Source organism: Agelaius phoeniceus, chromosome 16 (assembly GCF_051311805.1).
Source record: "Agelaius phoeniceus isolate bAgePho1 chromosome 16, bAgePho1.hap1, whole genome shotgun sequence".
NCBI classification, from domain to species: domain Eukaryota; kingdom Metazoa; phylum Chordata; class Aves; order Passeriformes; family Icteridae; genus Agelaius; species Agelaius phoeniceus.
In genome coordinates this window covers 7284701-7307704 of record NC_135280.1, presented here as the reverse complement: position 1 = coordinate 7307704, position 23004 = coordinate 7284701, and the positions used below count along the sequence as shown (strand labels likewise).

At 39.4% G+C, this 23004-nt stretch overlaps 1 protein-coding gene across 1 annotated transcript; it reads left to right on the top strand.

Annotated features, from left to right (window-relative positions):
• The first annotated feature begins 113 nt into the window (after nt 1-113).
• LOC129127424 (transmembrane protein 180-like) lies at nt 114-18885 on the top strand. The gene is made up of 8 exons (XM_077186957.1): nt 114-1512; nt 3402-3580; nt 4366-4409; nt 5795-6485; nt 9392-9546; nt 10977-11060; nt 12061-12204; nt 17789-18885. The coding sequence occupies exons 1-8, from the start codon at nt 1401-1403 to the stop codon at nt 17916-17918; spliced, it is 1539 nt and encodes a 512-aa protein (XP_077043072.1). The 5' UTR covers nt 114-1400; the 3' UTR covers nt 17919-18885.
• The last annotated feature ends 4119 nt before the right edge of the window (nt 18886-23004 follow it).

Sequence of the window (23004 nt, the reverse complement as noted above, 5' to 3'; positions counted from 1 at the left end):
AAGGCGAATTCATATCAAGCGGCCAATGAGAGCGAAGAGAGGGCGGACCCGGGGCAGCCGCGCCCCGCCCCGCCCCGCGGTGCGCAGCCTCCCGTCACAAGAGGTGGGTCGGTGCCGCTGGAAGGGGCGGTGGTCGCCGGCGCTCAGGGGAATTGATGGCGGGGCGCGGCTGCTGAGGGATGTCGGTTGCGGCTTGTGACGGAGCAGAGCTGGCACAGGCCGGGGTGGGACAGTGCGACTTGGCGTAGGGAAAGCCGGGGCTCGTTGCTGCCCCGCGTTGGGAGCGCTGAGGGAAGAGCCCGTGAGGAGGGGCCCAGCGTGGCGTCCAGGTGCGGGCCGCCTCTCCGCCGGCGTGCGGGAGGGGAGGGCGGAACGGAGAGCCTGCGCTCCGCAAAGGGCTGGCTCCATCCCCGCACCTCCCTCGAGCGGCCGCCGCTCGCTCTCGCCTCTTTACCGCACAAAGCGGAGAGAGCCGTGTTTCCTGTCCAGGGACCTGCTGAGAAAAACGAGCGTAACTTCCCCATTCTTAACAGACGAGCCCTTCCAAAGGTGCAGTCCTGCGAGCGCCCCGAGCCTGGCCGGAGCGCGGGCTCGGCGGAGCGGGCACCGGCGGTGCCGCAGCCCGGCTGCCTCTGTGGGCACCCCCGAGCGCCTCCCTCAGTGCTACCCCTCGGGACTAGCAGCGCGTTTATTCTGGTTTCCGTCTTGATGTGGTGCAGTCACGTCAGAAGGACGAGGAAGATCCGTGTGTCCAACCAGTCTGTCCGGGCTGTGAGCATTACCCAGCGGTTTGGGACCCAGAACGGCAGGGCAGGATGTCAGCTAGGGCGCCCCGGGCAACGTTTGCTATTATTTCTCGGAATCCACTTTTCTTCTTTAGACTTTTGCTCTAATTTCTTTTAGCAGTTGTCAACCTGCTGTGGGAGAAACGCAGGTAATGTCACAGTGCATCTCACCGGCCCGAACAGCCTGTTCTTTCGGCCTCTGAGTATTAACACAGTTGTAACCACTAGAAATTTCTGAAACCGATTTGCCTTCTGTGAGTCACAAAATGTTCAGCAGTGCTTTAACCTGCTCAATATAAAGGCTGACTATTAAGAAGAGGGAGGGGATGCTCATGCATGATTTCATTGTAGTGCTATTAAAGGGAACATCTGGGGAAGGAAGTGTGGTACCTCAAGTTCTAATTGAACCTATTTCATAAACAAGGTGCATGACTAGATGTACCAATTAGGGTCGAGTTGTGTCAGATCCTGCATATTACAATTAGTCATGGTACTAGAGACCAGTTTGTGCATTGTTAAGAGATTTTTGTTGAAGAAGTTTCAAATATCTTTCAGATTTTCCATGGGGACTATTTTTTATTTGTGTCAGAAGGAATCAAGTCAAACAATTTAGAAATGACTGCTGGTAATGTTCGTGTGAAGCACTTTCATTCCTCATGCTTGTGGAATTGGAAGGAAAGTAAAGTTTCCCAATTCTCTATTTTGAAGACCTGTGCAGGATGCTCAGGTAGATATAGAAGTGAAATGCCTACCTTTCCAAAAGCCCTAATATCCACTATATAAGTAATTTCATTAAGTATATTTGTGAAGGCTTGAAAGATCAAATGTGACATTTGCCAATAACATACTCATTGTAATGACTTTCATATTAGTATCAAACTTATTTTTAAAAAGAAACATTTCAATTGCACATCTTTTCAGTAACCTTTTCCTTAATTTTAGGTTTCTCAGTAAAAGATTGTGAAACCAAACTTGCTACAAAAATGCAAAATTTTGTCCCCTGAAAATGGTATTGTCTTAACAAGTGTAGAAAAATAAGTTTGAAGATCTACATCATGGTCATTCTCAAATATTTAAAAAAATCAATCACATTCTCAGAAGTAAATTGGCTTTAATAAAACAAATCATAGGCTTCCAGTTGTTTGTCAGCTTGACTTTTTTCTTAGCTATAAAATGAAGTCACCTACTCTTTGCATCATGTTTCATATCACAGCATCTTATATATGCAAAAGTGCATCCTCACTTTATTTGCTGTTCAAGAGTTCATTTCCCATGGTGGGGGGGTGGAAAAGCTGCCTGTTCCATCTCCCCCAGTCCCTACCTGATGTGTGGCTTTTGTGTGGTGGTTCGGAAGTTCCTCCCTTCCTGCACAGCCGCCTCTCTTCAGCCGCCTTGTCAACCACAGGAAGGCTGGAAGGAGCCTTGGCTTTCATTTCCTGTTTCTTCCATGGTTATTTTTATGAGGAGCTGCTTGTAGAGCTGCTGATCAAGCAGATATTCAAAGCAGGTGTTTTGATGGATATGTGAAAATTGCATTTACGGTAAAATAGTTGATATGCAGAGGAGCAAAGTGTGAACTATTGGCATAAAGCAGGTTGTAAAGCTCTGCATAGTGAGGCTGAAATTTCAACTTGAGGTATCAAAATTAATAGCAGACAGCTTCCTTCAGCAGATGTAAAAATGAATAAGTTAAAAACCAGATACCTGTGAGTAATCATGTATTGGGCTTATAGAATCAAGTATAATGAAGTATGGCCAAGGGCTATTTTAGGTAGCTGTTAAACAGCTTTGAAAGGTAGAGGTTCCCTGGAACTGGCTCCTTTCATGGCATAGTTTACACCAAACATGCTAAGATAATTGATGGAAAAGATCAGCATCTTAAACAATTGTTGGCTGAATATCTGAATGGTGGATTAAAGAAATCTGTATTCTTGGGCTGAATCTCTGCTATTTGGGCTCACATAAAATGGTGTGTGTGCTACTTGCTACGTTTTATTTACATGAACTCTTCCATATCATGAACATTTTAATTTAAAGGTGCTTTAATTGTTTTATGGTTTATTAGGTGAAAATATTGTTTCCATGACTTCTTAACAATTAGTATTTTAAAACAGAAGGTCAAAACTTGGTGTTTGTTTTGAAAGAAATATTCACCTACATGCATGCTGCATTTGACATTCATAGCATTGGAATACATAAGGAGTTGAGTCACTTTGTTCCAACATAGTCCATAATTTTAAGAATATATAGCTACCAAGAAAGATCTAAAATGTATGCAATTACTTTGAACTCTACACCAAGATGAGTGTTTGCAAGAGCAGGTTTTTAAGTGGTTTTATACATCAGTTTGGAAAGGTTTCTTTCAAATTTTTCTCTGCTTGTTCCATTGACTTTTAAATACTGATTATACTTAGAAATGTCATCTAATAACTTATTATTTTGGGCTCAGTTTCTTATCACTCAGGAAATGTGTTTCTGGTTTAACAAAAAAGGAAGATTGGGAACATTTTCCTCCAATAGTACATTTCTGCAGCTCTGAAACAAGCAAATTCCCCGTGTTATTTTAATTCGGAAAATTATTCTACTAATTGTTGTAATTCTCTTTTGTAACTTGAGGAAGAAGAGAGCTGTACTCTTGGAAGATGAAGATTCTTTGGGGAATTCATGCTAATGCAGTGGCCTATTCTATGACTACCTTAGGTGCTGGAATGATGAACAGCATTTTTAATTTCTACTACGTTAAGCTTTTCCTAAACCGATACAAAATTTCAGAAACAGGATTTCATGTGGCACAGGTACTGTACAATGGAATATTTTGATTGCCATGTTGTGCTATGCATCAGTGTTGTTGCAACAAAGTGATCCTTTTAATGACAGATTAATTCTGGAATCATTGCAATTAATTAACAGTAAATTATCTTTGACTTTAGTTAATCCATAAACAAGGGAACTTACACATAAAGCACATCATTTACAGTCTGTAGAGTAAAAATCTCCAGACTTAATTGCTGAAAAGATTTTTGTTTGATAGCTTGAAGTAATTTTCTAAACTGATTTTGCACCTCAGCTCCATAGATAAGTTTGACATTAGTGCTTTCCTATGTACTTAAATTCTGCATTTATCCTGCAAGTCATTATCCATGTGAGTAGCTCACGTTGTAAATGGTCTCCTGAAAGTAATGGGCCAGCTCATGTTTTGAATTACCTTACTGTGAGAGTAATATCTGAGCTGTGCAGGATGAAAGCCCAGATCTATAAGATTTGAAAGAGTGGAGTCCTAGAGACACTTTATTTCACATGTAGTTGGTCACCTGCCTACTTACTCAATCTTATTTTTTCAAAATTTCTCTAAACCTATGAATACCCATAAGAATTTGTTTTAGAGTCTGTTTTGACTCTAAGTAGCTGTTACTAAGACCTAAGTAGCTGTACTAAGACTCTAAGACCTGTTCTACTCTGAGTAGCTTTTCTATGTATTTATTTATTGTCTGAATAGAAGTTTCTTTTAAATAAATACGCTGTGTTTGCAGAATCTCTGTGGAAGAATGACAGTAGTGACAAATTCCCTTGTTTGTGGCAGGTTGTGTTTATGATCTGGAACGCCATCAACGATCCCCTTTTTGGGTATGTGAAAAATGCCAATCACTTGTTTTTAAAATGTTAAAAGTTTAATAGTAATAAAATGCTTATAAAAATAGTAATACAATTAGAGTAATGATAATTTGGACAATTTGAGTTAGGACAATATGAAACAATAAAAGCAAAGAGGTACAGACACCCGGCTACCTTTTCTGGGCAGCATAAGCCCAGAAAAAGGACCCACATTAACAGAGGATTAACCCTTAAAAACAATAACCTGTTCCATGTTCATACACCTCATACATGATGCATGATCCATTCAAACACAGGATTCTGTCTGGTCAACATCAACTTCTTCCTCATAATCCTAACAGCATCATCCTGCCCGAGAGGGGTGGGAAGAAGTTCATTTCTTCTGAAAATGGAGCAATAAATTCTCTTTCTTGTCATGGACGTATTTTATGAAAAATCCTTTCGCTAGGATCTTTTTTCCTGAGAAGCTGAGAAGCTTAATCTTCTCCATGTTTTGCTGCTTTGGAATGTGATTTGGAGAATTGTTTACCCAGGATGTGAAATTGTTTTTACTTGATGACCAATGACAGCCACCTGTGTCGAGGCTGTGAGCAGTCACAAGATTTTATTATCATTCCTTTCTATTCCTTTCAAGCCTTCTGATGAAATCCTCTCTTCTATTCTTTAGTGTACATAATTTATAATATATCATAAATAATTAATATATAATTTTCTATAATAATAACAACTAATATTCTAAATAACTAAAATAATAACTAATATATAATTTTCTTTTAATATAATATATATCATAAAATAATGAATCAGCCTTCTGAAACATGGAGTCAAGATTCTCATCTCTTCCCTCGTCCTGGGACCCCTGCAAACACCACTACACCTCCTCTGAAAGATGTAGGTGTCCTGTGACCATTATCCCAGTGCGAGTCCTTGCTTTTAGGAAAAAAGTATCCTACATTGCATAGTTTCTATTTTAACATTTTGTTATAACCTAAAACTATATTTAACTCACTATTTAAGAGAATATGTCGCCATAGGACATGAAACAACACGAGCGCACGCGCCGCTGCTCTCAAGGTGAAGAAAAAGGGAAGTTTATTTTCTGACCCCAACATTTATAGTTTTCCAAAAGTGACAGTGGATTGGAGGGTGACAGTGCCACCTCTCCAATGACACTGGACAAACTAACAGTCCATCAGATTTCTCCTCCTCCATAAAAGAATGCAAAAAGAAGGTGTGTGAGAAAGTTTGCTACAAGAATGTAAACATCAGAAGGCTTAGTAAATCTTAAAAAAACCAAGGCCACAAGAATTAACAGAGCATAACTTTCTAACCCAACACATCCAATATTCATTCTAATACTTGCACAAAGCCAACGATAAAATCCGCATTTTTCCCAGGTACATTCAGGACAACTCCCGGCTGAAGTGCTGCGCGCGGCGCCAGTTCTCCATCCTGTACGGAGCCCCCCTGTACGGCCTGGCCTTCCTGCTGCCCTGGTTCCCCTGGAGGCTCTATGGGGAGGGTGACTGGCTCTGCAGCCTGCACCTGATCGTGGCCCTGTGTGCCTTCGATGGGCTGCTGACCTTCGTGCTGCTGGCGCAGTGCGCGCTCTTCACCGAGAGCTGCCCCCGGCACGACGGCCGGCTCCGCCTCATCGGGTACAGCCAGGTGGCCGCGCTGCTGGGCTCCACCAGCATTCTCTTCTGTGGGCTCATCTCTGATAATATGGAAAACTTTGGGTGTTTCCAGGTCTTCGTTGTTTTGGTCGCAGCGCTAGCGACAGCTTGTATGTGTTGCACAGGTAAATACAGCACGAGTCAGTACGAGCAGAGGGAAGTTCACACGGAGGATGCGAAGCTGGAAAACGGTAATGGAGCTTTCTCCTTGGCCTCAGTAATTTCATTGACCAAACAGATTATGACAGAGAAGAACTTTCTATGTTTTGTAACAATGAACTTCTTCCAAGTCTTCCACCTAGCCTTCTACAACAATTTTATGATGATCTTCATGGATAATCTTATTCCTAAGGATGTCCTTTCTTCCTCAGTAAGAAGTATCATGTATGGAGCAGGTTTTATTTGTCCTCAGGTAGGTAGACATACTTTATTTCTGAATATGAAAACCTGTTGTTTTAGTAGTTCACGGTATCCATTTAACCTCGAAAAAAGTGCTGTATTTGGCATAAGGCTTTTGCCAGAATGAGTTCTAAATCTCACTCTAGAAGAAAATACCTCAGTGCAGGCTGATCAAGTTTAAGAGGTAGAGAGAGCAGACAGACAGGCTGGTGGAACATGTGTTTAAAACAATGTGAGACTTCAGTAGGCAAGGAATGAATGTTTTGTATCCTCCAGCACTTATAACACCTAAGCATAAAGGAATGAAAAACATGGCCAAGATCAAACATTTCTAAAGCAAAATCTACAGAATTCTGAATTATTTTTTGTTTTGTTTTCCAATGCTGTGTATTAAAAATGAAAGACTAAGCTCTTCTTCAGGAAGTTTCTGAAATAAAATGCTCAAAATACCAGAAAAAAATTATAAAGTATTGAAAGCATTGTTAAAATATGTGGTATCTCAGTCATGGAAACCAAACAAAACTCTAAATAGCTGCTTTTGGAGAATAGTACATTCCCATTTATTTTCTTGATTGGTCTCTTGGTCAGCAGTATTTATGGGGAAGAGAGACAGAAGAAGAGCCCAGTCAGGGATGAGGGGAGGAATAATGAACTGAAAAGAGAAAGAGAACCCGAAAGAGTAATGTGTGAAAACAAGCAGCAAAAGTATATCCCACAGAATTTGACCATATTTGTTTGCAGTAAATAAAAAAATCCTCTGTTCATTGCCTTCTAACTTCTTTCTCTAGATCTTTAAAAACTTTCTCTGTGTTTACCTGTTGGATGCTGAAAGTTAGGATACTCAAAGTATGAGTATCCTGACATTCATCATAGGTGCTGATGGTGTTGAGAATTTTTTAAAATCGGGCTGTTATATTCATTAAATTGGAATGGGTTTTGATAAGTAATATGAATAAGAAGATAAATGAAAATGCAACTGGAATTCACAGCTCAATTTCAGTTCCCATTTGGGCTTTTGCATATAAAACATAGAGATCCTGAATATATCTTCTGTTCCATAACTCCTAACTATCTATAATTTCAACTTTTGTCCTTATCACAGCTTTAATAGTTTTGGGGCTTTCCCCTATACCTCAGGCAGTTAGGTAATGAACTTTGGAAACAAATCAGAAGCTACAGAAGTTAGGAAAGATTAAATAATTTTACACTTAATATATAGCAATCACTTTTATTGATAAAATCAGTGTGACAGTGTGAAAAGAACAATCTTTCAGAAGCTGCGTCCCTCTCTGCTCCCCAGAGACTCTTTGTCTAGAAGGTCACTGAACCGTGGAGGGTTTGCTGTGACCTTATTTTTCTCAGGTTTTGTCCCTTTGAGCTCAAGATACAATAAGAGAATTCTCTGATGGCAATGTCCTGAACTTCACTTACTGGAAAAACACCCAACCCTTGTAAAATAAAGCTCCTTTTTATGAACTCTGCTTCAGTGGCCTCTACTAGAATTCAGCTTCTGACTTAGGTTCCTTCTAGTAGTGGATGTGAGGAACACAACCTGCCCACAAGGAAAATGTTGCTGTAACATAGACAAACAACTCTGAATTTGCATCACTGTTAGTATTTTCCTTACAAACACACAGTCTTAAAGACGTGCAAGTAGTGAGGAATTTTCTAAGTCATAAGTACTTCCTGAGACAGGGTTATTTTGCAATTACAGGGAGACAGGAACATGGTGTTTATAATAGCAGGCATTACATGATCCCTTAGTATTTTTGGTGGAGGCACTTTCCAGCAAAATCCCTGAAAACAGCCAGGGGGAGGAGTATATTTTAAATTTCTTATAACAAGATACTTTTCTTATACCACCTTTCCACATTTGTTTTACCTCCCTGATCAAGTAGAACTCTTGAGCTTTTTATACAATAGCATTTGCCATGGTAATCTTTGTCTGACCGTAGCATCCTGGTTTTATTTGTTATGTTAAAGCAGTTCAGTGTGGGAACAATTGTACAAGGAAAATTCTTTCCTGTTCTTCATCTGAATATTACACAGTTCATCTCTGTAACACAGAAGGAAGGAGAAAATGTGGGTCTTTATACAGATCCACAGATCTTTTTTGTATATTTGTGACAGACATGAGGACCATGTACATGTAGATGGTGACAAAGGCCCACTTAATGAAAAGAACATAATTCATTGGAGAATGTCCTATTGAAACTGAAAAGTGAAGAGCAATGTAGAACTTCAATTTTGTTCATACTCTAATCAGCACTTTATATAATTTTCATGAGTTAGCCAGTCACTAGATTCTCAGAATCTGCTCCTTGCCAAGATTGGCAAAATTAAAACTCAGCCGTGCACAAGCACTGGCCTCTGCCTTTCTGTGCTTGCTAGTGAAGCCTCTGACTTGCTTGGTCAAAGCTGTCCTGGTGAGCTTGCTTTGCCAACTTAAAAATCATGTGTGATTTCTATAAATGTCAATGAAAATAGTAATATTGATGAAAAAGCAATCACTGAAAATACATCTTTTCAGCAGTTATGTGGCTAGATGATTGATTTACAGTTACCATACTGCAGAGCTAATACTTCAAGGGATATCTAAAGTAAAGATCATGAGCATTAAATAATAGTTAGGCATTGTGGGGCACTGTTTCCCTCAGGATACAGCAGTTCTCAGTGGCTAGTTTTTCAGTGAAAGGAGACTGTACCTAGTAGAAGTGGCATAGAATGAGCCAGTAGAGAGTTGTCTTTGTTCAATTTCTATTTTTTTATTTTGTTGAACTTCTTAGAAAGGGTCATTGTTTTCTTTTTCTTTTCTTTAAAGGGTATTAATTATGTCAGGTCTGTGTTTTATAGCTGTCCTAATGCTGAGACACTGTTCTGTACCTTTTCATCTTATATGTGTATATATTATCTTTTCAGTGCCTTGTTCTTCTTAGTCATGCTTGGTTGAAGAAGTTTGGTTATTACAGAATCATCTTATTTTCCTTTTACTATGAAGGAGTAGCTGCTGCTGTCATGTGTCTTCTAGGGCAAGAACACTATTATCTGCTGGCATTTTATGTCACAACAAACATGTAAGTAAATCCACTCCCTGTTCATAGACACAGCTGAAATACTTCTAACAGAGCAGACACTTGCTTTTATTTACCATGAAGATTCTGCCTCTGCTTTCATGGTTTTCATTCTGTTTCACTTACCAGAAAAGTTGAAACTCCAGTTTCAGCTTTTTTTTTTTGTTCATTTTATTTTTTTTCAGCTTTTATTTTCTGCTTGAAATAAAAGAGCTTTAAATGCAAGCAGCAATTACGGTTTGCAGGCACGTGCCTCCAGTCACTTTACCCTGAGATGCAAGGGAAGGAGAATCTCATGAAGAGCCCAGCAGAGGATCAGTCTCTCTCCCCAGGGACTGTTTGCTAGGAAAGCTCAGCCCTCACCTGTGCTGCTGGAGCCCTTGTGTGCTGCACTGCAGCAGCTCTGGGTGACTGAGGCTGGTACCCAGCACTGAGCCCACTCCCATTACACTGTGCTCCGTGTGGGATGCCAAGCTGGAGCAATTTCACATAAGTACATAATGATACATGCAAAACTTTATTTGGTTGTAGCAGAGTACTGTTACAGCAGTTTGTTTTTATTTCTTCATGTTCTCTTTCATTGTTGTCTTTCTCCATGTTCTTTCCTGCCCTCTTTTTCTTCATCTTTCCCTCCCCACCTTGTTTTCTTTCTTATTTTCAGTATTGCAGTCGTGGGCTACTCTAACACTGAATTGTGTGAACAATAAATTGAATTTCGTTATCTGCATGTTTTAAATGATGAAGATGTGTTTTGATTTCTCCAAGAAAAAATCCTGAGGTACCTAAAGACTGTATGTTTAAAGTGCTAGTTGTTCAAAGCACCTTGTTAGTAAAAGCTCATCACACCCAAAGTTTAATGACACAGAAATTGTAATATTTTAATTTATTGTTTCATTTGGCTATTTGTTAACAATCAGCTTTGTATGTGTGTGTTTCTATGTGTGTGTTGCATATCTATATACATCTATGTACACTGTAAATACAGATCTAGGAATGCATGTAAACTATTCTTTCTATTCTAATTCTTCCACCTTGAAGTTTATCTTCCACATGGTCATGTCTTTTCCAGATTTCAAGAGCAAATTTTCAGTTTGCCCTTTTTCTGAGGTGTTTCTTTTCTCCTGATAATTTTAAATGACATTTACTGATAATGTAAATTTATTGTCAAAGTGTTCACGACCTTTTACACCAATGTCCAGCAAAAAAAAAGAAGAAAACCCCCCACTTTTAGTTTTGCATATTGATTTCTAATTCTCAACTAAGAACAGATTTGATAATGCTTTCAGATAGATCTCCATGTTTTAAGGAACATCTCAGCTTTGTGTGCTTGCAGAATATCAGTGTTGGTGTGTTTGTGTTGGAATGTCAGTTACACTTTCATTATAAAGTAAATAAAGAACTACGAACTTCTAAAATATTTTGTTTTTCTCTAGGGTAATTGTGCAAGCTTCATTTAGCTTGTTCAATTTGCCTTTGGCAGATATTGTTGATGCAGATTTAATAAAGCACAAGAGGAGGTAAGTCAGTCATTACTGGTTTTTTAAGCTTGCTGTTTGCCTTGTTACTCTTTGGTAATAAATTATGTCAAAGTAAAGGCAGTAACTGATCTGGGATCCTTGATACAGAAATACTTTTTGTGAGAGCAGCTTAGCATAAGTGAAGATCAGAACTTGAGTAAAGTTTCCTGCAGTTCCTTCAGTAGAGTAATTTAAACAGATTATTAGGTCATTTCTCTTTTTTCTTATACTATAATATAAGCCAAGTCCTTCCACTTTTTGTAGCTTTCTTTTTGTTAGCTTCAATTGAATTACTTTAATCATGTATGGAATTTTCTGAACGAGGCCTTGCCAAGATGGAAAAGGTGTTAAGAAAGTTTTGCCTATGCTAGGTAAAATGCAGATTTCAAAGTCTAACTGGTTCTTTATCTCCCTGAAATAAAAATGATAAAACCTGCTGCAGAATAGCATATTGCAACTCAGTGATCTTTTGGATTTTTATCAAAGTGCACAGAACTTCCTGTGGGTTCAATCACTTGTTATGTAAGTGTAGATTCCTCCTGGTAAAGAACTTGCCCCTCAAATCTGTTGCTTTCATGAGGAAAAAATTACCTCATTTTCTGGCCTATGCATGCAAAATGTTCAGTTGTAATTAATTCTCCATGCACTCTTCAGTCTAATTTAACTTCAATAATTAATCAAAGTGCACAAAGTTGAATTTAAGTACAAGTCAGTTCAGAATTAGGGCCTAGCTCTGTCTATGGATATATGTGTGTATATATATTTATATATATATATATATGTACTTGTACACACACCCTGTAGAGGTTTGTAACTTTTAATTTCCAAATAAATTTAAATTTCATTATGAGAGTAGATCTGCTAGAATGTGTGAACTGGATGAATCTAAGGATCATGATATTTAGCATTTGCACATTCAAGCTTTTTAAAATCACAATTGTAATTAATACACTAATAAGTTTGTGTTGTGCAATAATTTGGTTTTTCCCAAATATTTTAGATTACCACTTTCCTCTATGGTTTTTGGAACCAATGCTTTATTTACCAAGCCTGCCCAGTCTTTGGCTCCAATGATTGTGGTTACAATACTGAATCATTATGGATATTATAACCTGAATAATGTACCTGGTCGTCCTGATATAAGGTGAGTTCAAAAGAGATACTTTAAATCTTAGAAAATAACATTAATCACTCCTCTAATCTAAAAATAAAATTGATCAGCAATTACTTTGCATCAACTTCAAAAACATTAACATTTTAAAAATACTTATTAGTTGTTTTTGTCTGTGTAGAAGCACAAACGTTTTTTAAAGAGTAAATAATTTATTAAACAATATACATGAGGATATCTACCTGTTTTGAAAAGCAAAGGATACCTTTCATCCCCTGGCTTTTTGCAATAAAAGAAGAAAATGTTTGAGATCACTTAATAGCTCCTATTAAGATACATATTGTCCTGGCATCTGCATTTTGTTTACCTCATAAACCTACTTCCTTAAATATATAATATAAAATGTTAATCAGATTTTTTGTTGTTGGTTTTTGGGGTTTTTTTGAGAGAAAGCAGTATAATCACTGGAGGGAGAGACTTTGCCTGGAGTAGGAATGGATCCTTGTGGCTCCAATAGTCCTTACCATTCTAATGCTAATGATTTCATTGCAGTCTCTGGAGACCTTAATACAGCATAAAGCTGTGGTTGCTGGTTAGTTGGACATGTGTGGGCTTTTATAAAAATAAATTAACAGGGAATAACCACACTGAAAGGGTCACAAGCTGTATTTATGACCATCAGGAGGAAGTGGCAACATAAGGAATAACTGAAGTCAGGGCTAAATGGAAAATTCAGTCCTGATTAGGATTTACTTGAAGGAACAACATGAATATCCTGAGAGCTACACAGCTCTCCTAAACCTGTAGTAAAAACCTAAAGGAACAGATAAAACACAATTTTATATGGACTTTTGTGGAGATGGCTCCTGAGGGAGAGAAGTCTGGTTATGAGTCACCTAAGGTTAGGAGAACATTCCATATTTGAAGAATTTTCAACAAAAAATGTATGAGGACAAGCATGACATAAAAGAACAACAGGTGGTCTTCAGAAATGCATCCAGACAGAAGCAGAGGCAGCTTAAGTTTGAGGCTATGTGTGAGAACAGCTTATTTTAATGCTCTCTGTAGATAGCCAGTGAGATGATGTGAAGAGGACATGAACCTCATTATAATGTCAAATAAGATGAGTGATTTTTGCAGGAGACTGGTAGGTTGAACTGGAAGTGGATATGAGAGGGCTGAATATATTCATCTTGATGATTCAGAGAAATTCAGATTTGAAACATAAAAACTGCAGTTCTGATCCCTTTCAATCAGAGAAATGATCCCTTTGTGGATGGATTTTAAATCACAGTAGTCATAAATCTTTTTTGCCTGGTAAATAGCCCCTGGACTATAGCAACAATAAATTTATTATATAGAGGTTGAAATACTTGGAATGCTTAGTCTATAAATCCTGTGTTTTCACTTGAGTCATGCTGAAATTTTATTTATTTCACTCAGGCCAGGAACAGCCTAAAACATACCAAGCTGAGATTAGTGAATCAGAGCAGCTGAAATACATATTTCTCTTGCCCATCCTTTCCAAAATAATTTCTTAAATATGAAGCAGTTTGCCTGTGTTTCCTGTATATTTGGTGTGTGAATGGGTTTTCCTTTGCTTGCAAATGGAGTACAGGGTTGATACACAATCCATGAGGACCAGAAAGCTCAAAGTTGTTTCTAGGGAGTCAGTTTGCCCTTGGCACTGTTTTCAGACCATTGACTGAGCTAAAACTACTTTATATATATATATATATATATATATATATATATGTATATTAAAACCTATTGGCTGGTCTCATATTTCTGCCATAGGCAGACAGTTAAAATACACTTGCCCCAGGACCAAGTTGTTTCAGGACAAACAGAAATTAGGTACAAGAGATTGTTTAAAATACACCCAAACTGTTTTGGGGAAAAAAAGATTTTCACACACACAAATTATATAAAATTAAGTATTATGACCCATGCCAATACAATCTCAGCTCTGTCCTTCCTCCTTCTCCAAAGCTGGCAATATCTACAATATCTATTAAGTGCTTTGGAAAGCATTTGCTTTATTAGGTGTAGTGGCAGTGAATTGTGAAGATAGTACAGAGGACCCTTATTCTGCATTAACAAAATGTTTGGGCCCTGAATAAATATGTCTGAAGAGTTTCCAGCAATGTTGTTTACTGGTACAAGGCAGAATATGCAGTCTGTACACTATTTGCTGCATTCTGAATTATTTTTAACAATTGATTTTACTAACAATTATTACTTTTTCTTAAACTGAGAGTGTGGGGATGACACAGAGCTGGGGCTGTGGCACAGGCACAGAGGGTCTCACTGCCACTGGGGGGATCTTGGCAGGCTGGACTGGAGAATGGGCTGGGGTTAAACCAAGTCCTGCAGCAGGGCAGAGGTGATCCTTCCCCTCTGCTCACACACTGTGCCTCAGCCTCTGGAAGTGTGGGCACTGCACAGAAGTTAAGCACTTTGTCATGGATTGAAAGATATTTGTTTTAATATCTTTAAAATTTGAGCAGTGCTTTGCAGAATGGAGTGTCCTGATTTTTCCTGTCTTCTATCATCATAGCAAAGCAGTCTGTATCGCTTGAGATGTTATTTGTTCTTGTTTGGATTTTGGTTTTTTGGTTTTTGTTTTTTTAGTTTGGCTTGATTTTTTTTTACTTTGCTATGGAAAAGATGCCTAGTTTAAAACCTCCCTCTTCTGGAGAGCCACTGCAACTACCACCAGCTTCTCTTGAGAGTGCTTTTTAAATTTGTTCTTCAGAATGAAGTTATTTGGCAGCAATTCTTCATTATTTATTGAAGGCACTTTAAACTGTCAGTGATTTCATATTGAATTACTGAACTACCTGTCATTCTGTTCAGAATGATTTTAGGGCTGTTTAGGGAAACATTGTATGTTTTATTAAGGTAGATGTGGAAATTTCTGAAGTTACTTGTTCAACTGTAATTGTGATAAAATCCAAGATCTGCTCTTGATTTATCCCAGTCCCTTAATGAAATATTTTCCCATTCCTTGTTTTGTGTATTATATTGTTTCATAATTCCTGCAATAACTTAAGGTTTTAGAGTACAACAGGTAATATTACCTTCTTAAATCAGCATAATTCCAGTGAAACCAAATCAGGCTTGAACGTGTGAGTGATTTTGCAGATGTTCTTTGTGTAAAGGTGGAATAATGTTAGCATTGAAAACTGCAGTCCTCTTCAGTGTGCAGAGCAAGCCAAATGCAAGCCCCAGCCTCCTGTTAACTGTGTCTGAGTGCTGTTCTCTTCATGAGGTGGTTAAACAATGGCTGTGGGCTCTCTGCTGGCGCTGCTCCTGCAGTCCCTGGGGGCAGCTGTGCCAGGGCTGTGCATGATGTGGGCTCCTGCAATCCCTGGGGGCTGGGGGCAGCTGTGCCAGGGCTGTGTGTGGTGTGGGCTCCTGCAGTCCCTGGGGGCAGCTGTGCCAGGGCTGTGTGTGATGTGGGCTCCTGCAGGCCCTGGGGGCAGCTGTGCCAGGGCTGTGCATGACATGGGCTCCTGCAGTCCCTGGGGGCAGCTGTGCCAGGGCTGTGCATGATGTGGGCTCCTGCAGTCCCTGGGGGCAGCTGTGCCAGGGCTGTGCATGATGTGGGCTCCTGCAGTCCCTGGGGGCAGCTGTGCCAGGGCTGTGCATGATGTGGGCTCCTGCAGTCCCTGGGGGCAGCTGTGCCAGGGCTGTGCATGACGTGGGCTCCTGCAGTCCCTGGGGGCAGCTGTGCCAGGGCTGTGCATGACATGGGCTCCTGCAGTCCCTGGGGGCAGCTGTGCCAGGGCTGTGCATGATGTGGGCTCCTGCAGGCCCTGGGGGCAGCTGTGCCAGGGCTGTGCATGACATGGGCTCCTGCAGTCCCTGGGGGCAGCTGTGCCAGGGCTGTGCATGACGTGGGCTCCTGCAGTCCCTGGGGGCAGCTGTGCCAGGGCTGTGCATGATGTGGGCCCCTGCAGTCCCTGGGGCTGGGGGCAGCTGTGCCAGGGCTGTGCATGATGTGGGCTCCTGCAGGCCCTGGGGGCAGCTGTGCCAGGGCTGTGTGTGATGTGGGCTCCTGCAGGCCCTGGGGCAGCTGTGCCAGGGCTGTGTGTGATGTGGGCTCCTGCAGGCCCTGGGGGCAGCTGTGCCAGGGCTGTGCATGATGTGGGCTCCTGCAGGCCCTGGGGGCAGCTGTGCCAGGGCTGTGCATGACGTGGGCTCCTCTCCTGGAGGTGCACTGGAAATGCCCTTGGACACAGGCCAGTAAACAACTCCAAATGGGAAATGATCGTCCCTGCCAATAAACACTGGCTATGGCCCAGTGGCTGCTCGTGACCATTTCCAGCCCCAAATGCAATTGCCCGAGTGATTGAGTGATTCACTTGTGAGCCTGTGGGCTTTTGTTTTCCCCTGTAGAATTAACATGTACATGGTTTGAGATAAACTGTGCTCATTTCTGAGCCTGGCTCTGTACTAAGGACAGAATCTGGGCTTTGTTGGAGGTTGCAAACATTTTTTCTGTTAAACTGAGCGAGACATGAGTTGATCCTTTCATGATTCAGAGGAGCTCTTATGTTTTATTCCAAAACCTGCTCAAGGTTTGGGGGATTTTTCAGAGATTTTAGGTTTTTTGGACCATTTCCATAGCTGTTGTGTGAGTCTCTTATCTCATCCCTGAATGCTAAGGAAAAAAATTAGAAAGGAACATAAACTGCCTCATGGAGAGAAAGTTCACTTAGGGGCTGTTTCTCAGCTTGAGTTGACTTTCCTGATATTTAAGTAATTAGAATCCCATAATTAACAGAATGCAAGTAGATAATGGTTCCTACTAGATGAATGCCAAAATGCATGCTTTGAGCTGTCAGAAACCATGCTGCTCATAAAAGGGAGCTCATTTAATTCTTGCATTTTCTTGCTTCATTCATATTTGCTGATGCTTTTATTTATTTTTCATTAGAGAAGATTTAAATGAGGAAAGGCCATGCATTCATTACAAAAAAAGAAAACTCATGTTAATTTCACATTTATTCTTTCTATGCCTTATATTATCTTGTAATCACTTATTTTAAAACCAAATGGAATAAGGCTTGATATTTCAAATGGCCCTTGAAACCACACCTGAATTTTATGCAATTATCATTATTTCTGTCTAGCATTCAGCATCTAAAACATCACACTATGTGGATAGTTAGAGCCCAGATTTCAACTCAAATAAATTAATTTCATGTTCAAATGTTTGCTTCCATTTTCTACTTTTCTTTCTCTTCCAAATTTTTCAGTCTTATTAAAGCTTTTTGGATGCTCTGTTCTATAATTGGATGAAATTTGCTTAAATGGATTTCTATATTTCATAATCAGGAAAGTAGTGAACAGGATTTCTTAGGTTGTATTAAAATTAACTCTTTCTATGCTAATTGTCTGAATTCCTCCCACCTAGAGAAAACAATATATAATACATATCTGCATGTAGAATTAGAAAATACACAAGATATTTCTATTTCTTTTACTTAGAGTTGACAGTACAGTAGCATGTCTTTGTTTATAATGGGAATGATTTAAAAATAACTTGTTTAGTGATCATGGAAGTTAATCTTCATATTGAAAGCTGGGTTCTCATTGGTTCCAGCAGGTCGTTTTTAGATCTCCACGATGCCATGTTCTACCTGGTCTGTCTGGTTCCCCTCTGCATTGCAGTCCTGCAGATCCTGACCTGGACTCCCTTTTCCATCCAGAACAGCCACCTGGCAGCTCCACAGTAAATGTGGAACAGTGGGCAGTGCATCTCCTGCTGAACCACAGGAGAGTTCAGTAAGTTTTTCATGTGAGAGAGCAAAATTGCAAGATGAAACACAGTTTGTGTGTTTCATTCAGTCTCTATAGACTGTGACTCACATGCAGCCTTAATGCTGAGCCTACACAAGTTTTTCCTAGTTCAGTTGCTTTCTGTTAATGGGTTTTATCCTTAATTACTTTATTTAAAGTAATTTCTGGTATATAATGATTCCTGTTAACTCATTGGAAGAAAGGATGTGGCAGATCAAGGAAAGGAATCCCAACCCAGCACCTGGAATTCCAGGGAATGATGTTTTCTGAAGCCTACTGGTGGATTAATTTTGCCATATTGATAAAATGGCAGATCTCTGAAGATAATCTGGAAAATCCCAGTGGACATCCCTCATGGATGGCAGGGAGATGAAAATTTAGATGGTGTCCAGCTGGCCAGTATGAAGACAAATCTGACAGCTACCATGGGAGGAGCCAAGAGTAATTAACTGCCCTGTGAAAGTCTGTGTAAGGCTACAGGAGAAAAGGATTCAGATGCTCTTCAGTGTTGCTCAATATGGAAAAAGCTCAGTAAGTCCTCACTGGCTTTCAGAATCCCTGGTTGGTGAAAGGTCAGTGCAGTTTTCTGGCTTTAAATAATTTTGAAGGTATCCTATAAATAGTGCCTGATACAAAATGTCATTGTGGCAAGGACAGCATTAGTCTGTGGGTGTAGGGTTCAGCTCTTGGACAAATGGAGGTGTGCACACACAGTTACTAAACCAAGCTCTCCCTGTTCAGTGGTGTTATGTTGGCTAATTCATTTGGTGTGTAAATATTTAAGTTAATTTCTGAATCATCAAGTTGAAGTTAGTTAATTTCTGATTCATTCTTATCAGTTAAGATTTTAAATGAATCCTGTGATTTTTATAAAATAAAGGGGTTTTGACCAAAATTTAGAAACATTGAGTCCTCTCTTCATTTCACACATTGCAATGATAATACACATTAGCATGTTTACAGTACTCCCATTGAATCAATGTTATTCTTCCTCCAATATATCCACAGTGTAATTGTGCAGTGATAAACCTTTAGCACAATACAATCACTGCATTTTTGTATTTTGTTTTGCCTGGGCAAATACAGTTTTAGTAGCACTTTCTTAGGGAGTGCCCTTTGAAAACACAAGAGCATTGTGGGGATCCCAGTTTTAAAAGGCTGAGCAAGCTGATTTTCAAGGCTCTACACTAACTGTGACAGGTAACTTGGAGAAGAAAGGAGTGTAAGAAATGGCTTTGCATTTTGGTGGACACCAGCATAATTTAATGAAGAAGTTTGAGATTTGAAATACCAGAGTTGAAAAAAACCATTCATTTGTGCCTTGGCTTTTACATTTGCAGAGCAGAAATAACATCATTTCCTTGCCTTTTTTGAAGTGTGAAGGGCTTTCAAGGCGATGAATGAAAAAGAGGGAGATCATCATTAAATATTTAGAAATCCAAATGAATCCTTTGATAGAAATATGAAGATTTATGTTAAAATGTAAGAAGCCAGAACTGTGGTGAAGTTTGAAGTTGCCTTATCTGGTTTTTATCTGTCTTGTCAGAGACACTGTTGTCCATTAGCATTGTGCATGCTGACAGCATTATGTGCACATCACCTGTGTGCTCTGTGGGTGGGTAAATACCAATACCAGAGCAGATACAGCCTGGGTGTTTGGGGCTTGAATTTGAAAAGATTTCCTGCATTGGATGTATTTATTTCATGTCTGAAAGGCAGGAGTAGAAGTCAAAGGAATTTAAGTTAATATAGTCAATATAATCTTTGATTCATTATATGAAACAGTCTTCTCCCTGACAGTTCCTTTAAAATGGTAGTAACATTAGTCCCTTTTTTCTTTATTGTTTCTGCATTTCCTAAATTTCCCATGTTTATCCTATCTTCATAGAATATATATTTTAACATACACAATAAAATAACATTATTGTACCACAAATAGGGTTTGTTAGGTGACTGAGTCAGTTATTTCTAATATTAAGTTACTAGAATATAGTGTACAACTGGAAGAGTACCATGCTATACAACAGGAAATCTAATAAGTGGTTTTAAGAGTCAAAATTACATCAAGAATTCATTGAAATAATCAGAATTATTTTTTTCTGGAAAATTTCTGGTAAAGTTACCATTAATTTGCTGAAATAAGAAAGGAGTAAGGAGTGATATGACTCAATACACTGTTTGAATAGGCTCTACAATCTGCTGCATCTCTAGAATTCTTACAGGAAAAGTACATAATCAAAGATTTCTAAGGAAGACAGCCTGAAGATAGGAGACATTAACTGTAGAATAAACCAGTTTAGGAAAAAAATCTGAGAAATACAATTCAAATTATTTAATATATAAAATATTAATAATTTCCCAAATTTATAATGCACTATTCTCCCATTTGTCTGTCCTATTTCCCTTGCTGTAAGGGCTGGAGAAATGTCTTTTAGAGCATCAGCAGTCAATCCCAAAGAGGACTGGAAGGGTGCTGTAAATTTGGGTGGTGGTTTCCTCTGGGAATAGAAGGCTGGCACTGTGCTGTGACTGACATTGCTTATTCTCCATTTCTCTGTCACCCACTAAACTTTGTTATCTTCTGCTAAACCTACATGATTGGTTTTGGCTGTGAATCAAGTAAAGGATGATCAAAGGCAAAAGTTCAGTGTCTTACAACAGCTGGTTTCCCTGCTTTCTCTCCTTATTAGCCAGCAGTATCTGAGCTTGAACTCCCACTGCTGGAAAAATGCCTCAATTTAATCTGGATAATTTAAGAGTGTCTAAAATAGTCTCACAACTGATAAAGAGGCTGTAAGTGTGTGTATAATATAAAATATGAAATGCTGTGGTAAGCTCAGAGGAGGAGAAATGTGATGCTTGAATCCCATTCTTAGAGTTTCTCTATAAATTCTGAGAATATGGAACTTAAAACACTGAATGAATTTTATTTATTGAAAATCAATAAGCAGAAATGTCTGCTAGACTGAAAGGATGTTGTCCAATAGACACTAAAGAATGTTAGTCTAATACAGTAGTAATATAATATATGGTCAGTGATAGAGTGAAAATATTGAATAAATGACAAGAAAGCATATTTAATTTTAAGTGAGGAAAAATGATGTTTTGTGGAGCTTACATGCCCACTTGTGTTCTGGTCTTGTACAAAAAGCCCTTCCCAGTCTCCTGCTGCCCTGATTTTGAAACTGCTCAGTAATTCATGGATGTTCAGTGTTGCCATGGCTGGCAGGAATGTTTACATTGGATCCAGCTCTGCAGCCTAATGGGTGCTGTCAGGAAGACAAGCAGGAAGGGCAAGGAACACTTGAGATAAGGCACATCTCCACAACTACTTCCAGGCACTTCCTGGCACAACTAAGCCAGCCTGGGGGGGGAAAGGCTCAGTAGTACAAGCAGGCAAAAGAATTCAGCTGGTTTGGTAAAGGAACACACAGCTGAGACTGGGGGGACCCCACAGCTGGGTTACCTGTGGGGGAGAGGATTTCATATACCTGGGTTTACCTTAAAGACCTGTTTCTGGTAATCCCTTTCTTGCTAATGTTTCAATAATAGAAGGGAAAGTTCTTTTATCACTGCATTTGATGTCTTGAGAAGGCTGACCTAGAACAGAGAATAGATGGAGTTAAAGAATAAAGTAGGGATTTATTAGGAGGCCTCAGTAAATCCACCTTGGGCAGCACAAGAGCTCAGGCAGGCAGAGCCCTGGTTCACCCCAGGTGAACCCAGAATGGTCACAAAATGCACGACCAGTCATGGGGTCTCTCAGTTTTATAAGTTCTGGTTCATTTGCATATTGGAGTTAATTGTCCAATTACAGCTTTAGCTTATGAAGTCCCATCCTTCTTGTTTTTCTCTCTTCAGTCCACATTGTTTCTGCTCCTGGACCTGAGATTTGGATCATTTGTCCTTGGTCCTCAGCTAGAGAAGGAAATGTTTTGTCTACCTGCTCTGTGAAGAGAGTTTACCATCCCCTGATAGGAACCCCAGATCCACACACTAAAGCAGTATAAAATCTGAAAATATAAAAGCTAAAACCTGAGGCATCACATTTTATTGGGAAAATTGAGGATTCACACTGTAGACTACACGAGGCTGTGCAGCCAGGCCTGCCCCTGAGGGGGCAGCACACAGCAACAACGGCTGGGTTCAACCCTTGGGGTGGGTTTGGGACCTTTTCTGCTCCAGGGATTCAACTGATTCTAGAAATTTTCCACCAAGACAAAGAAAAAATGTTCTCCAAATGGTGGAGCAGAAAGTAGAAAAAGTGATTCCATTATTTATATTTTCCCAGCACACTAATTGAATGACAAAGCTTGCTTACCCCACAAAGGGTTTGCTGAGGTTGTCCAGGAGTTGGTTACAACTCCACCAGTTTATATGCAAATGACTATAGATCAAAATTATTACCTAAATATGCATGAATAGTGAGTTCTTTATGGCTTGTCAAGAGAAAAAAATGCTGAGTATACAACTACTGCATCAGAATATTAATGACAAATGTAACACTGGGTAGGAATTTTGAAAAATCCCATTAAAACACACCTAGGTTGTGTGCTAACGGTGCAAAGACAAAAGCTAGCAAATTTCTTGATTTATTTGGTATGCAATCAATTATCTGTATTTTTTAATGTGATAAAACCAAGATGTGTTTCCCTGTGAACAACACGTAACTAACCTGAAGTAATTTTATTTACTGGTTTATAATATTGTGAGCAGATGTCTGTTTAAAAAGCAGCAAATTTATCTTTTGTCATTTTGGATTTTGATTACAAAGTTGTCTTCTTCCTGGAGGGAAAAAATAAACTAGTCTGTCTATACAAATAAGAAGAGGCATGGAAAGGAGAGTCTTAATCCAAAGCCAAATAAAAATAGACCAAAAAGGCATTCTAGCCCATCTAGCTATTGGAGAGAGAAAAAAACCCTAAAAAAAGCAAACAGTCTTCAGTGGAAAACTGTCTAAAGCTCTCAAGTCAAAAACCTTCCTCAAGGGGGTTAAACATCAGTGAAAATGAACTGCACACA